General features: G+C 61.1%; 1 protein-coding gene across 3 annotated transcripts; it reads right to left on the reverse strand.

The window, feature by feature from the left end:
* Window positions 1-502: 502 nt before the first annotated feature.
* Window positions 503-9,838, reverse strand: CLN8 (CLN8 transmembrane ER and ERGIC protein). Of its 3 annotated transcripts, none has more exons than XM_055144831.1 (3): window positions 9,772-9,838; window positions 5,239-5,900; window positions 503-1,850 (listed from the first exon to the last, which is right to left on the reverse strand). In XM_055144831.1, exons 2-3 carry the CDS (start codon window positions 5,800-5,802, stop codon window positions 1,527-1,529), a joined length of 888 nt encoding a protein of 295 aa, XP_055000806.1. In that variant the 5' UTR covers window positions 5,803-5,900; window positions 9,772-9,838; the 3' UTR covers window positions 503-1,526. The 3 variants fall into 3 exon arrangements, with proteins under 3 accessions (XP_055000806.1, XP_055000810.1, XP_055000813.1); XM_055144835.1 differs by lacking the exon at window positions 9,772-9,838 and adding an exon at window positions 7,091-9,438; XM_055144838.1 differs by lacking the exon at window positions 9,772-9,838 and adding an exon at window positions 6,559-6,976.
* Between the last annotated feature and the right edge of the window lie 5,851 nt (window positions 9,839-15,689).

Here is a 15,689-nt window from a genome sequence, read left to right on the forward strand (position 1 = left end):
CACCTGTGAGCGCGGGGTCCTAGCCGCTCGCCCCTCTCTGTCTGATCCCAGGGCACATGGCCCTGCTGCCCCGACCTCGAAGGTCTGCAGGGGGCGTGCGGGAAGAGGGCCAGAGTGTGGGGCCCGGTGCTTGGCCCGTGGGCCTCATGGAGCTCCCACAGTGACCGCTGGGAAGTCAATTCCTTACCACGTCGTGGGTGACCTGCACTCACATACTTGGGGGCGGGGCAGCTGCCCAGGGGGGAAGGGGGCCCGTGAAGCCGCCCTACCCAGCGTACACCTGCACTCAAACACGCCGTGACCCCGGGGCCAGGGCTCAGAGGCTGGGTGTCTGGACCGGCCTCTGTCCCCGGCACCACAGGGCGCCACGAGTAGCACAGCCTCCTCGGGCCTCCCCTGGGAGATCTGTGTGGAAGGCGGTGGGCTGGCAAGGTCAGTCCTACTGAGGGTCCCACAGGGCCAGCGCAGTGTGTACCCCCGACGCAAGAACGGCAAACTTGGGGCCCGGCCACCTTTGCGAACTTTATTGCACGTCTACCCGGCCAGAGGTGGCTCTGCCCGCGGAAGGACGTGGTGCAGGCCAGCAGGGCCAGTCTCAGGACGGTCCAACAGGAGCGGGGGCTGCAGGTCGCTTCAGGGCTCACATCGCGTCTGGACACGCCATCGGCTGGACTGCACCAGGGATGGAGACAGATGTGACGGTGACAAGCGGAGAGCACATCAGACTTTCTGCAGGCATTCAGAGGTGCTGATGACCACGAGTGTCCACCCTGCCCGCAGACACAGGCCTGCCCATTCACAGCGAGGGGCGGGGGGCCCTGCATGAGTGGGCCCCTGCAGGCTGGTGGCAGGGGGGACCTGGTGCCCGCAGGCTGGTGGCAGAGGGGGACCTGGTGCCCGCCCAGGCCCACAGCCCAGCACCCCACACTGGCATGAGGAAGTGGTCACCACCTGCTCGAGAAGCCCGCAGAGGAACAGCCACCAAGGTCCACCCTGGCATGGGCCGCTCTGGGCAGTCGACCAGGAAGAACTGAACCACTCCCATTGACCTAAGTTCTTTGCCTGGACAACAGGCACGAAGATGACATTTCTGCCTTAATGCACACACCTCGATCTACAAGATAAACCTCCCACCAGACCCCCGGCCAACGGATGGAGCCCCCCTGCCCCCCGCCTGGAATTTCAAGGCCCCGGACAGCGCCACCTCACGGAGGCCATGGGGTAGGCCATGGGGTGGTGGGGGCTGATCTGGCTCCCGAGAGCTGTGGTGGAGGCAGGGACAGAGTGACACGGGCTCCCTGGCTCCATAGGACACGGCTGGGGACACACACGGGAGCCAATGGGGGCAGCTGACCACAGCCGCACAGGGGCCTGGGAGGGCGGGTCGTGGGCTCAGAAATACTCTGAGGCTACGGGGAAATTAATACTAGCAAAGCGCCCAGCACGGCTCTCACGGCCGGCCCGCCCCTGGCCCCCGTGGGCGCGGTGAGCGTGTGGGCAAGGGGCCCCGTCTGTCCTCTGTATGGCTACTCCTCCTTCCTGGAGAGCAGCTGGCCGTTGGTCCTGTCGGGCCGGGCGCTGCTGGGCGCGGGCTGCGCGAAGTTCCAGTCCACGGGGTTGAGGAGCTGCTGGGTCTTCTTGTGTGTCCAGTAGGGGTTGAGCACGGCCGTGAGCAGGCCCAGCCCCACGAGGAAGAGCGTGAGGTGCGGCCAGTGCAGACTCTGCCGCAGCCCCTCCCAGTGCTCGAAGCACACCCACCACATGTGGTAGGTGAGCACCATGCGGCAGTGGAACATGTGGATCATCAGCCACTGGTTCAGCTTCCAGAGCCGGGAGTCAGCCCAGCCGGCCTGCGGGCACAAAGGGCAGGTGTCAGCACGCGTGGGCAAGGGCAGAACCCCACCCTGTCCACAGCACACGGACTCCTGCAGGCACCCCCCACTGCCGTGGGGAGGGGCTCCCCCGAAGGACAGCCTGCTCTCCCGGTCACCCCTCTGCCCTGGGAGAATAAGCAGTGCTGCTTGGTGCACGGGGCACAGGCAGGGGGCAGGGGGCAGAGGGCAAGGGGTAGGGAGTAGGGACAGAGGGTGGGGACGGAGGGCATGGCACACAGCAGTTGGGGGATAGGGTGCAGAGCAGGACACACAGGCAGAACTGCGCCTTTCCACACTGGGTCACCCAAAGCGTGCCCTCCTGAACTGGCTGAGCAGAAGCACGAGGTCCTCCCTATGCCAGCCTCCCCCAGGGAGCCGCATTGAGGGTGCTGCGGAGGCGGTCACTGCCAAGGGCAGCTCACAAGAGGACACGCGCCCCACTCCCGTGACCAGTGAAGGCCATTCATCAGCTAACCCAGAAGGACAGGCCAGCAGCAGGGGGTGGCCATGGCCCCTCCCTGGGCGCCAGGTCCGAGGATAGCACCTGCTTCAGTGAGGGTCAGTCTGGCCAGGGGACACCCGCTCAACTCTGCAGGGAAGCCTCAAAGAGGCCGACACCACCACCCCACAATGGGTCCTCAGGAGGAGAGTTGTGCCTTCCTGCACTGTGGCTGTCACGTCCGTGTCAGGTTACAAGCAGCTGAGACGTCCCTGCACCCTGGCTGCCTACAGCCCAACCCTCCACCATAACCTGACCCTCCTCCAGCAGCCTGACCCTCCTCCAGCAGCCCAACTCTCCTCCAACAGCTTGACTCTCCATCAATGGTCAGACTCTCCAACAGTCTGAGCTTCCTCTAATAGCCTGATGCTCCTCCAACAGCCAGACCCTCCTCCAATAGCCCGACTCTCCTCTGACCCTCCCCCAACAGCCTGACTTATCCAACAACCCGACCCTCCATCAACAGTCTGACTCTCCAACTGCCTGACTCTCCTTCGACAGCCCTGACCTCCATTAACAGCCGGAGTACCCATCAACAGCCCGACTCCACCAGCAGCCTGACTGTCCACCAACAGTCCGGCTGCTCCCCTTGCTGCTCTACAGAGGATGTGTGGACTCAGCCAGTCTTAACGAGAACCCACACCCACCCCTTTCTAAGATCAGGAGCAAGGAAAGATGCTCACTCTCACCCCAAGTCCTCACCAGAACAGAGGTAAGAAAAACAGGCATCCAAACCGGAAGAGTGGTAAAATTTCTTTCAAAAATGACATAGTTTAGTACAGAAAACTCCTAAAAATGACACATGAATTTACTAAAGATACAAGAAACTAACTCACGAAAATCATTGTGTTTCTATAAACTGAGTGAAGAATCCAAAAATAAATTCGAAACACTTCCTCATACATCTAACCCTAGGGTAAATGTCAACTCAAGAGGTGAAAAGAATTGTACATTGAAAATTACAACACAGTGATGAAAGAAAGAAGACACAAACATCCTATATTCATGAAGTTAATGCTGACAACATATCTGTTCAATTCAAAGTGATCTGCAGATTATACGCAAATCTCTATCAAAATAAAAAAAAAACCTTTTACAGAAATAGAAAAAAACCCTCTCATATAGAATCACAAATGATGATAAAGGTCCAGCTTCACCCTGAGAAGGGCCAAGAAAGCAAGAGCAACAGAGACTGACCCCAACGGTATCACAAAATCCTATGATAAGGGAACCAGAGTCCAGAAATACATCGTAGATGCAGAGTCGACTGGGGAAAGAGGTGACCACACGGGGACGATGGACACAGAACCCTGAGCTTACACGGGGCCCGAAAGTCACCTGGGAGCAGGCTGATGGCCGTGACGTCACGGCTGCCCCGACCGCCCTGCTCCTGGGAGAGCCAGGGAAGAGGTGACTGCCACGGGCCTGGCTGCAGTTTCCTGGACAGTCAGACAGCGCACACAGGGCAGAAACAGCTGAAGTGAAACTTCACCAGCCCGCACAGCCCCGTCGCCGTGAAGGGCTGGAGAGGCCTGAGGACGGGGAGGCAGCTCCCTGTAAGAGACCACCTTTAGCACGCACAGGGGCCACAGGCCTAACAGAAGGGGCACAGAGTAAAGGACTCCGGCCCAGGACCGGGATGGGCGGTTTTCCAAAGAAGACATACAAAGGGCCAGTCTAGCTAGGCGAGAAGAACTGAGTGTCCCTCTTCACGGGTGTCTCCTCACACCCGTCAGGATGGCTGAAAAGCAAAGGGGTGGCGAGGGGTGGCGGGGGGTGCAGGGCCGGGCCCCACGCCGTGTCACTGCAGAACAGAACTGCCTCTGCAGACTCTGTCTTCAGTGCTCTAGGTGACCCACCTCCGGGTGTCTGTCCAAAAGAATCGAACCAGGACTCACGTGCACGGCAAACCTATCGGGAACAGCCAAGCCGCGCGAACAGCCTGGGTGCCCACTGACAAGTGAAGGAATGGACGTGCAGGACACACCAGATGGAGAAACTCTCAGCCCGAGAAAGAAATGCTCCACTACACAACCACATCTGCGCTGAGTGGAATAAACCAGGTCAGAGAAATACGATTTGTTTGTTTTGCTTATGGGTGGCACCTGGCTGTGTTCAGGGCTGACTGCTGGCTCTGTGCTCAGGGGTCACTCCCCACTCCCGGTGGGCTCAGGGGACCATCTGGGGGCCAGGGTTAGTACAGCGGGACAGAACAGCATATTCCCCGCTGTACTGTCACTCTGCCCACCAGAAGTACAAACACTCAATGATCCCCCTCACGTCAGATATTAAATAAAGTCACAGACTCAAAAGTGCAATGGGGGTTGCCAGGGGCTGGAGGGAGAGGGAATGGGACGTTATCGACCAAGAGTCATGAAGTTCCCACTGAATGGGACAGAGAAGCCTCATTCACAGTCGGCTACTACACAGAGTGGGCAGAAACAAGCTGTTCTCCAACAGCCAGCAGGCCGCACCTATGTCCGTGCAAAACAACAACTGAAGGAAGGAGAGAGTGTGTGCGGGCGAGCTGCTTTACACTGGTGGGGCCGGGGCTCAGGTGCTCCCCCTGGCCGGGCTGGTGTCAAACTCAGGTGGGCAACATGCAAGGCAAACCCTTTACCTCTGCTACTACCTTTCTTGTTTTCCTTCTCTTTACTTTCATCTTCTGAAAGTATCAAAGGAAGGAAAAAGACCATGTTTGTGAGGGCCCGTGAGGCCCACTGAGAGTCTTTGACGTGACGGAGCTAGAAGCCATCTGAGTTACTCAGAATCCGGTGGAATCTGGCCCTGTGGCTACTGCTTGTGACTCGGCAGAGGTCAGTGAGGCCCCCGGGCACGGACAGCCCCCCACGAGGTCTCACTCACCTTTAAGAGCATCCAGGAAATGCAGGTGAAGGGCGTGCTCATCTCCAGGAGCAGCGTGGTCATGGCCAGGTAGTGGCCGGCTTGGAGATTGACCACCGAGCCCAGAAACCCCAGGAAGGCAAAGAGGTGGTGGACCACCAAAAACACGTCGAATGTCCGGAAGAAGAAGTTGGACGTGTGCACGGCGACATTTTCAAACAGGAAGAACCCGGTGGCCGTCGTGACGTGGAACCAGCACCAGTTCTGCTGGCCACGCGCCTTATCCGCCTGCAGCACGGGGTCCCCCAGCAGGGCCCAGAGGCCCGCCGCGGAGCTCTGCACCCCAAACACAGCCCGAGTGGCCGCCAGGTCCCAGAACACCTTCTCCTTGGCCATCAACGCGCGGTAGGTGGCGTTCAGGGAGGAGGACAGCTGGTGGCAGACCACGAAGACACCCACGTAAAAGGCAAAGCCGGCGGCCACGAGTGTGGCTCGGATTCTCCAGGAAGCATAGTCCAGGTCAAAGACGTTCTCTGACGTCCCTCCATCGCTGGAAAGGCTCATGGTCCCAATCGTGTGCCCCATGGGCACCCACGGCCACACGGGGCTTTTGGCTCTCTCCTGCCCAGGACAGTCCCGTCAGTGTGAAGAGGGGAGGGGAGCCTCATGCACCCACCTCCAGCCTGAAGAAAGAGAAGAAAATTAGTACGTATTATTGTTACTATTCTTTGAAGTAAAAGCAGATTTTGTTTGGAGGTTTTTGAAGGGGAGGAGGGAGAGAGAGTGGGAGAGAGAGAGAGAGAGACGGGCTCAGCAGAGAGCCCCTACACACACCCCAGCATTAGACAGGAAAGTCCACGTCTCACCAGGGGAGATGCTCGGTCATGTGGGCACAAGCAGGACATGGGCTCGGGCAGTTCATGAGGCAGGAAAATTACTCTAGGGCAAAGCTCCGACCCATCACCAGCACACAAAACCCCTGCAGAGAACGCCGGGGATTCCTCTCTGTGCATCCCAGAAGCCCAACAAGGCAGCGACCATCCACTGGCTGCTGCGGGCGGAAATAAAGGCCAGCTGGCCTGACCCCGGGGAGGAGGGGGACGGGCGCGGAGAGAACGCAGGCCGGCCCTCCTGCTCGCCCACCCGTGAGCACCTGCCTTCTCAGCAGCCCACGCAGAGGCACAGCTGCAGGGAGCACGGGACGAACAGACGGCACCAACCAGCCCGGGAAGGGCTGAAGCACGTTCTTCCCCAGCCTCGTACACGGTAAGGACACGCCTCATTTCAGCCACGGTCCCGGGGCCGCGGCCTCTATCCCAAGACCTGTGTGCCGTTACTCACAGCTGCCAATACCCAGACACAGCTGAGGCGTCCTGTCGGGTTCGGATTCTGGCAAGGTTGTCACCAGGAACCCCAGTGCCCGGCACCCGTCTGACTCGAGGCCGGAGACAGCCGTGCAGATGGGCTCAGGGCGTCCGTCCAGCGCTCCACAGGCGCAGAGGGCCTTCAGCAGCCGACTAGCAGCGATCCCTGTCCTCCGGGAGGACCCAGACTGGACCCAGACACTGCGAGACCAGCGCTGAGAGCAGGTGCCTTAAGCCAGCAGCTGCTTGGCCTGGACCCGACGCGAACAGCACGGACACTGTGCAGCAGAAACGGGGGCCAAGTCCGCCAGGAGGACGCGGGAGAGCTGGCTCGCCGCACACCAACGACAAAGGGATCTTCCCCACCGAGCACTGGATTCCCTGATGGCAGCTTCGGAAGCACCTGCTTTCTTGTTTCTTAGCATGCAAGGCTGTATGCGTGTTGCATGTGAACCTACACACAGCACGGACGCACATCTCCCACCCAGAACTCCAGCACGGACACACACCTCCCACCCAGAACTCCAGCCGCTGTGCGTTCTGTCCTGCGCACAAGACTTGTGACCGGGAGCTGCTCCGTCCACCAACCATGGTCACTCCTGTCCACTTCAAGGTGCATGTGGACTAAAGCAGCATGTCTGGGCTGATGTGTGTTTCTTCTGCTTCCGGGTGCCATTTTGGCTGGGGACGCCCCTGCCAGCACCTCAGTCCTCAGAGGGCCTGGCCAGGAGGGCAGCTCCGACGTCTAGAGCTGGCATCTCCCCGGCCCTGTGCCCAGGAGGCGACTTCCTGTCTGGGCCATCCTGTCCCACACCAGTCTCCACCCTCGCCTGCCTGGCAGTGGGCCCCACACCCTTCCCACTGAGGCCACAAGTGCCACACATCTGTCTCCGGGGGCTGTGACACCAGCCCTGTGGTCTCAGCCCTGCTCTGGCCCCCGTGGCCACAGCTCCAAGTACACGATCCCTCACGAAACAACACGGTTCTGCACCGAGTCGCCTTCGGGGGGGGGGGGGGTCACGAGGCAGCAAGCGCAAAATCCGCACCAGAGGAGCCTAGGCTGGTGGGTTCCCCTCCACACACCCCAGCCCTGCAATCTCTCCCCGGCTTTCTGACAGCGAGTCATGAGACCCAGCCAGTTCCTGTTCTGCCGTGACTGTACCAGCTGCTGTGGAACAGCAAAGGCGGTGAGGTCCCTGCCCCATAAGCCCGGGCTGATGACTCGGTGCAGGTGAAGGCTCAGGCGGTCCAGGAAGGTCTGGGCGAGGCAGATCCAAGGCCCCAGGACCAGAGGACCAACAACAGGCTGGCCGATGGGTCTGATGTTAGTCGCACCAGTCTGGTCATGCTAGCCACCAGGCGAGAACAAGTTTGTCTATTTTTGAGGGGGGAAGAGCTGCTCAGGGGCTACCCCTGGTAGTCCCTGGGGACTCTCTGCAGCTTGAGGGGGGATCCGGCTGGGCTGACTGCTTTGCAAGGCCAGCAGCTGACCCTGCGTACAGCGCCTGACCCAACTGTGATTTCTTAATCACACTAGCTCCCAGCGCCGACTACGGGGTTAAAGACACACCAGTGTGTCTTTAGGGCCAGTGGGACGCTGGTCACCAGCGCCGGCCGCATCTCATCCAGTGAGAGCAGCAGCTGAGTTTCCAGCCCGTGCCGGGCCCTGCAGGACCCTCCAGCCCTGGCTCACTCTGAAGAGAGGGTCTGGCTGAAAAGCCAGGGACCAGCAGGGCAGATGCTGGACAAACAAGCCTGTGAGCCAAGCCCAGACTGGGCCGACCGGCTCTGCCAATACGGGGGCACCAATTGGAGGGACAGGAAGGACTCTGACTCGGCGAGAACCCAGCCCAGTAGGGCTGGCTGGCTCACTTGTCACCCTGGGTTCTGCCTATCAGCTTCCCTGCCCTTAGCAGGGCACAGGCCTGGGCTGGCTGGCTGAGCTGTACGGGGACAGGGCCCCACTGAGCCTCTCCAGAGTGGCCCCGTCTATGGGGAAGTGTGCCCCAGAGCCACGGGAGCTGGTCCTGAAGGGCAGACCACGGAGAGGAGACACTTCCCCATGCACCTGACCTCAGGCCTCTTGGTTCTCAGGGCAGCAGGGTTCTGGGTCACTGCCGCCTCCCAGTCCACACGCAGGACTTCCCTGCTGCTCCCACGGGGCCCAGGGACAGCTGCCCGCGCTTCCTGGCTTCCTGCTCTGGAAGGGGCATCGGCAGGGGAGCCTCACTGCTAACCTAGGAGGGTCTGCGGGTGACTGTGCAGGGGCACGGGCAGAAACACTCACAGCCACCTGCACGGATGCACACACGCGCGCACGCGCGCACACACACACACACACACACACACACAAGCACACATACACACAGTCACCTGCATGGATGCACACACACACATATACACATGGTCGCCCATAAGGAAGCATACACACGCATGCGGACACATGTTATGCACACACACTCGTGGTTGCATGCACACGCATGCAGCACACACACAGACACACACACACACAAGCTGGGACGAGGGGTCCTGGCCTGGGAACCACCGGCTGACTGCCCCGCGCGCCCTTCATTAGCCAGCGGTGTGGCTCTGCCCCAGGCACGGGTGTGTGTCCGAGATAAGGTCCAGCGCGGGAATCAAGTCCTGGTGTGGGCCGAGGCCCGAGCCAGCCCAGCGGTCACGTGCTTGGCAGGGGCCTCAGGGATACTGCCTTGGAGGATCTACGCATCAGGGGCCGGCAGGGCCAGGATGCAGCAAAGGCCCCGGTCAGCCTCCAGCCAGCCTGTCCGCCCCTGGACAGCCCCCTGCTCGCCTGTGACCACTTGTCGGCCCCTGGCCAGCCTGTGCTCACTGCTCGCCCCTGTGCGCCCCCTCCCGCCCGGGTACCCCAGGCCACCCCCTGTCCACCCTCTGCCCGCCGGGCGCCCCTATCCACCCCTGTCCACCCCCGCCCGGCCGGGCGCCCCTATCCACCCCTGTCCACCCCCGCCCGGCCGGGCGCCCCTATCCACCCCTGTCCACCCCCGCCCGGCCGGGCGCCCCTGTCCACCCCTGTCCACTCCCGCCCGGCCGGTGCCCCTGTTCACCCCCGCCCGGCCGGGCGCCCCTGTCCACTTCCTGTCCACCTTCTCCCGGCCTGGCGCCCCTGTCCTACCCTGTCTACCCCTGCCCCAACCCAGCGTTCGCTCACCCGAGTCCCGCCGCGGCCGGCACACAGCTAGCCCCGCCCCCTGACCCCGGCCGCACGCCCCGCCCCGTCAGGCCGACGCCGCGCAGGCGCACTCGCGGGGGCGGGACCGCGGGCCGCGGGCCGCCGAGTGCGCAGGCGCGGGCCGCAGCCGACCGATTGCGCAGGCGCGGGTCGGACGGCGGGGTCAGCGCGGCGACCAGCAGCCGTGTCTATCCCTGGGCCCTGCTGGCCCGCCGACCCCCGCTGGCCTCTGGTCCTCTGCTGGCCCTCTTGCCCCTCCTGGCCCCGCTGGCCCCTGCTGACCCTACGGACGCACTCTGACCCTCCTGCTTCCCCGTCCTTCTGCTGTGTAGAGGCAGAAGCAACTCGGCCCCCCATCTGCTCCCGCACTTGTCCAAGGGCCAGCGTGGGCCCGAGGGTGCTGGGGGCCAGAGGCCGCGTGGGGACACGAGACATGCACGTGTGGGCGCCCCGGTGCAAGCCCGGGGTGGGTGGGATGACCTAGGACCCCTGACCCAAGAGCTCTTTTGCATTCCCTGCCCCTTGGCTAAGTTTCGTGCCCCATGACCCAGAGTGGGGTGGGCGAAGGAACCCCAGCCCTAGAGCTGCGTCCGCCCCGGCTGCCCAGGAAGCACCCTTGGTTCCAGGAGGCCCCCTGCTCACTTGCAGATGACGTTTTTCACACGGGGCTTCCGTCCGGGTTCAGAGTAATCATCCGTGCTCTGGCCTTCGTCCAGGCCCAGCTGAGGCTGACCACGGCCTGTTTGCTCTGCTTGCCCTGCCCTGTGGGTTGAGTTTGGAGCCCCTCCCGAGGCCTGCAGGAGCCAGCCCTCCAGTAGCTCCCAGCCATTGCCCCCCACCTGCTGTCTCTCCCTGCCCCCATGCTCGGCCCTCCGGCAGTTCTCTTCACCTGCCCTGAGCCTTCTGTGATGTCCAGGGTGAGCCGGCCCCTTTCAGGAGGAGCGTGCCCTGAGGATTCTACCTGCTCACAGGGTGGGGGAGAGGGGGTCCTGGCTGCTCTGGGTGCTGAGCCAAGGCCTGGGCCTGGTGGTGAGATGCTGAGCACAGAGGGCTTGTGCTAGATAACTTGGGTTTGTTGTGCTCCCTCCCCGCCCCCGCCCCCGCCGCAGGGAGCTTGGGTTAATTGGGTAACACCCATTCCTCTGTGTTTAATCTTTAACTCCCTTTGCGCTAGGCTTCCCCTATCTGTTAATCATGTACCTCACCAAATGCAGAGCCTGTGACTTGTCAAGTCAGACTCTTCTAAGCTCTGGATTTTATATATACAAGTGAAATATTGCTTTTCTTTTTCCCTTATGTCCTTTGCACAGTTTATTTAGAGCAGTGTCCTTTTCTGTATACACACAGGAAGACACTTAATGCTAGGCTTTTGTAACTTGGGAGTTAATTGACTCTGAATTAACTCCCTGGGCATCTGTCATATTTACTCAACTTAAGCCTCAATTGCCCTTAGTTCCTAGCACCCCCAAAACAGGGTCCTGACGAAGGGATTGAATGGTAGCTGTGAGCTACCCTAGCATTGGAAAGGGACAGGCCAAGTGCCATAAAACTTATAATAAGAGCACAGTCATGGACGAACTCTGTCATGACCCAAAGAGAAGTGACTGGACAAGGACTCTGCTGGGGTTAGGAAAGACTAACCTGGCCCGAGGGCTGTAGTGTGGGATTTATAGCGAGATGAGATGTCTGCAAGAGAGACACCCTATACGATTAATATATCTCTTACTGTGTGGGTACAGAATGACTAGAAAGATCATTAAGAAATAAACACCAAGTAATATGTGGTTGGAGATCCTGCGGGTGGGAGGGATACTGGGTTCATTGGTGGTAGAGAATGGACACTGGTGGAGGGATGGGCTCTCAAACATTGCATGAGGGAAAAACAAGCACGAAAATGTGTGAATCTGTAACTGTACCCTCACTGTGACTCACTAATTAAAAAATAGATATATTTAAAGAATAAAAATAATTTTTAAAATTAAAAAAAAATTAAACAAGATGACTGTTTAAATGGATCTGGACTAAAGGAAGGAGAAATACGCCCCTAGATGATATTTTGCCCTTAGGCGAATTTCCATGCAGGATGAGAATCTGTCCTAGGAGCTTCCCCCGAGGGAAGGGCTTTTGTTGTTTGTTTGTTCTTTTTTGGGGTCACACTCAGCGATACCCAGGGGTTACTCCTGTCTCAAGCACTCAGGAATTACTTCTGGTGGTGCACGGGGTACCCTATGGGATGCTGGGAACGAACCCCAGGTCGGCTTCGTGCAAGGCAAACGCCCTACCCGTTGTGCTATCACTCCAGTCCCGGGAAGGGCTTTACATCTGTTGATTGTACAGACACACCTATGTGGAATTGCTCCCCCCCAACCCTTCAGGATTTGCTCTATCACTAAGGCTGGGAGAGTGAGCACGGGGAGGAGGAATATAGGCACTGGGTGAGACTGGAAGGAGGAGGAGGAAGACTAGACAGGAATAGATGGCCACTGATCACAGCCAGTCTGGCGGCCTTGTCCCCTCCTTCCTGCGTCCGTTGGCAGCGGTGGACTGGTGTGGGGAAGCAGCTCATGGCCACCCAACGCAACACGTACCCCCACACTCTCTGAACACACAGGCGTGTGTGTTCTCCTGGCCTGCTGCCCCGGCACCGCACTGGTCTCTGCAGTCCTTTCCTCACCCGTGTTCCAGACCCTGAGACACCCAAAGGTTGTTCTGCAAAGGGTCCTCCGTCTGGGCTGGCCAGGGCCACCCCTAACAACCAGTGTTTCCAAGAAAGCCCGTGACTGCCGGACTCCAGGACTTAAAGGCCAGGCTGGGCATGGCTGGAGACGCTGCTGGACGTGTGAGCCCGGGTCTGTCTTGGTGTATGATACTCAGATGTCCTGGAGGCTGGGGCCAGCATTCACAGTTGCCCAGCTTGGACCCACAGAAGTCTGGGGACACATCAGCCATCAGCCTAGGAGCCCTCCTGCAGCCTCAAAGCCAGCCTCCCCCTCCCAGCGCAAGGCCAGGCACTGCCCCAAGGAGCGGAGCCTCCAAAGGCTTGGGCAGGGCGCCCGGTTGGCAGATCTAATCGCAGCAGCACCTCAGCACGGCGTCAGGCCGTGAAACAGACTCACCGAGCGTCTCCCAAGTGTGCCTTCGGGGCTGCTCCATGCAGGGTCAGATGGCAGGGACCATGAGCGGGCCCCAGGAAGCCCCCGGCCCCGCCCTCTCTCCACCTCCAAACAGCCCCGCCTGCTGCCCACACTCTGCTTCTCTGGGGCCACGGAGGGTCTGCCGTCCCCACTCCCGGCCCGGGGCCGAGCTCACTGTCTTCCCCTCTCTGGGCCCAGGGCTGAGCCCGCCCAGCAGAGCTCCTCTAAGTGGCGGTCATCTGCCCTGCAGCGTGGGCTCATTCCAAAGGGCCTGAGTCACTCATGCCGGAGATGCTTCAGACACTCCCACGGGCTCCCACGCGTGTCTGCTGTCCACAGTGACCCCATTCCTGCGTCCACACCTGCCCAGAGCGAACCCTGGCATGCAGGGATGTTTGCTGGAGCTGTTATCCAATGCTCTTTAACAAAGGTCAGGAAACACCCCCCTGCCTCCCTCCCCCCCACCCCACACCAGTGGAGTGAGGTGAATGACACAGGACAGAAGGCGCCCGGGGCCAGCCTCAGTGCCCGGGATGCTGCGTGCAGGTCAGGGGCTGCGCCTGCAGGGAGAGGGGTGCCCAGCCCGAGCATCTCAGCCCTCTGGGGCTGCCCAAGAGGAGAGGAGCACCCAGGAAGCTGAGGCAGAGACAGCCTAGCTCCCTAGCTCCGGCCAGTTGCTTCTCTCTGGGCCTGACTGCACGGCAGGCCAGACCCTGGGCACTCGGGGCGACCTCCCTAGTGGCTTTGCAGTGACCCCTGAGTAAGGGCTTCGCTCCTCAGGGAGGGGAGGCACCCAGGAAGTGGGTGTCAGGAACACAGCCCCGCACAAGCCAAGCCCGGCCTCTGGTGCGGCCCCTGGCCTGAGCAAGCGCCTCTGTTGGGAGGCCCAGGGCACAGCCTGGTGACCAGAACAAACTCGGGGACGTGTCCTTCCTGCCACTGCCTCTCACAGCCTCCGGCTCACTGTCCACGAGGCCTGTGGGCTCCCAGAGGCCGGGTCTCCGGCTCAGTCTTCACCACACATCTGTCACACCCGTGCATGGGACAGGAGGCTGGGGTGTCTGTCACCCGCGGGGCTGTGGGTTACAGGCAGAAGGAAGCGTTGGAAGGGCCTGGGTCACGCCACCAGCCCAGAGGACACGCTCAAGTCAGAGCAACATGGATGAGGAGGAAGCGCTGCCTGGCCCTGGCCTGGGCCTTTCTCAAGTCAAGTTGCTCTTCGGAAATAAAATACTTTGTAGCCAGTTGGCGACTTTGTAGCCAGTTGGCGAAGAGGGAGCCCCTGGGGAGAGTCGCTGGTCCTCCAGTCCTCCTGCTTCTCTGCGGGACTCTGCACTCAGTAGGCAAACACTCAGCCCTGCCACCCTCAGCAGGTCCTCCACGGGCTGCTGCTGTTAGTCCTTTGATTGTTACAGACGCCGGACACTCGAGCTCCGTTTGCTTTGTGTTCAAGGCGGGCCATGCTGCAGGAATTACGTGCTTAACTCAAGTGCGGAATTAAGCACGAGCTGAAGAGGAGACGGGCGGGACTGCCGAGGTTGGTGTCTCTCTCCTCCTGCGGAAACGCCGGCCCGGCCAGTGCCAGCTCTTCACCATGGCTGGCGCTCACCAGCCGAGGGCGCGTCCAGGCCCCCGGCCACAGGGCTCTGCAAACGCTGCCACGATCACGCCACGCCCCTTGTTTTATTGAGCTCTTGACAGCGTCTCCGCTCACAGATGCCCCATCATCAAGGGCCTCAGGCAGAAGCTGGTTGAGACTTGTGGGGTATAAAACTGCGGGGGGGGGGGGGGGGGAGACGGCGGAGGGATTGCAGCTGCAGGCAGGGGAGGGGCGAGAGATCCTGAGTCTGAGGGTGAGGCTGGGCCGTTGGAGCGGGCACGGAAGCGGCATTGGCGCATTGGCTGGAGTCTGCAGGGCTCCGAGGGGTGATTAGGGGTGTGGAGCCTTGGGTGCTCCTGTGCTCAGCCCTGCACAGTGGTGGGGAGATGGGCTCAGGAGGGGGCAGCCTGCCACCATCCCCAGCCCCTTCCTGGGGGGCTGTCCAGGGGCTTCCTGGCAGCAGTGGGACCCCCAGGAGCCAGGTCTTCTGAGCACTGTGGGCTATGAGAGGTGGCACCAAGCACCGCCCCATGTGCCCGGACAGCGAGAATGGGGCCATGCAGACCAGCCCCGGGCCCTGGCACTGAGCTCTAGGTGGACTCTGCCTGGAAGTGGACGGAAGCTGCTTCCTGCCAGGCTGCTGATGAGCCCTCGAGGGAGCAGCTGACGTGCTCCTCCTCCCTGCCCGCCTGCACTTCCCTCCCTGTGACCCAGACAGTAGGCTGGGGCATGACTCAGGGTCATGGGCAGACGCAGGCCCTGGGGAGCCCTGGGGTCCCCCCACCTGCCCTGGGGAGTGCGTGAGGGGGCTTGACGCGGAGCTGCCCGGGCGGCTTTCTGGGGCTGGCCCCTGAGTCACAAGCCTCTGGGGGCAGAGCCAAGACCAGCACAAGGTGAGCTGAGTCTGGCGCCCCAGGAGTCAGTGCGGGGGGCTGGGTGGAGCCACAGCGGCAGGCGGGTACCCGGCACGCGTGGGCACGAAGGGAGCGGGCCGAGAGCAGGGAGAGGCTCTGCTCCTGGGCCAGCCCTCGCCCGCCCCGCAGAGCTCAGCCAAGCACCGGCCCCGTGCCCCTGCCAACTTGTCAGGGTCCCAGGAAACGGGGTCCTGTTGCCTGGCAGTTGACTCTTGCCAAAAGCCCCATCTCCAGGGACCGGCTTATGAG

The sequence above is a fragment of the Sorex araneus genome, chromosome 1 (assembly GCF_027595985.1).
Source record: "Sorex araneus isolate mSorAra2 chromosome 1, mSorAra2.pri, whole genome shotgun sequence".
NCBI classification, from domain to species: domain Eukaryota; kingdom Metazoa; phylum Chordata; class Mammalia; order Eulipotyphla; family Soricidae; genus Sorex; species Sorex araneus.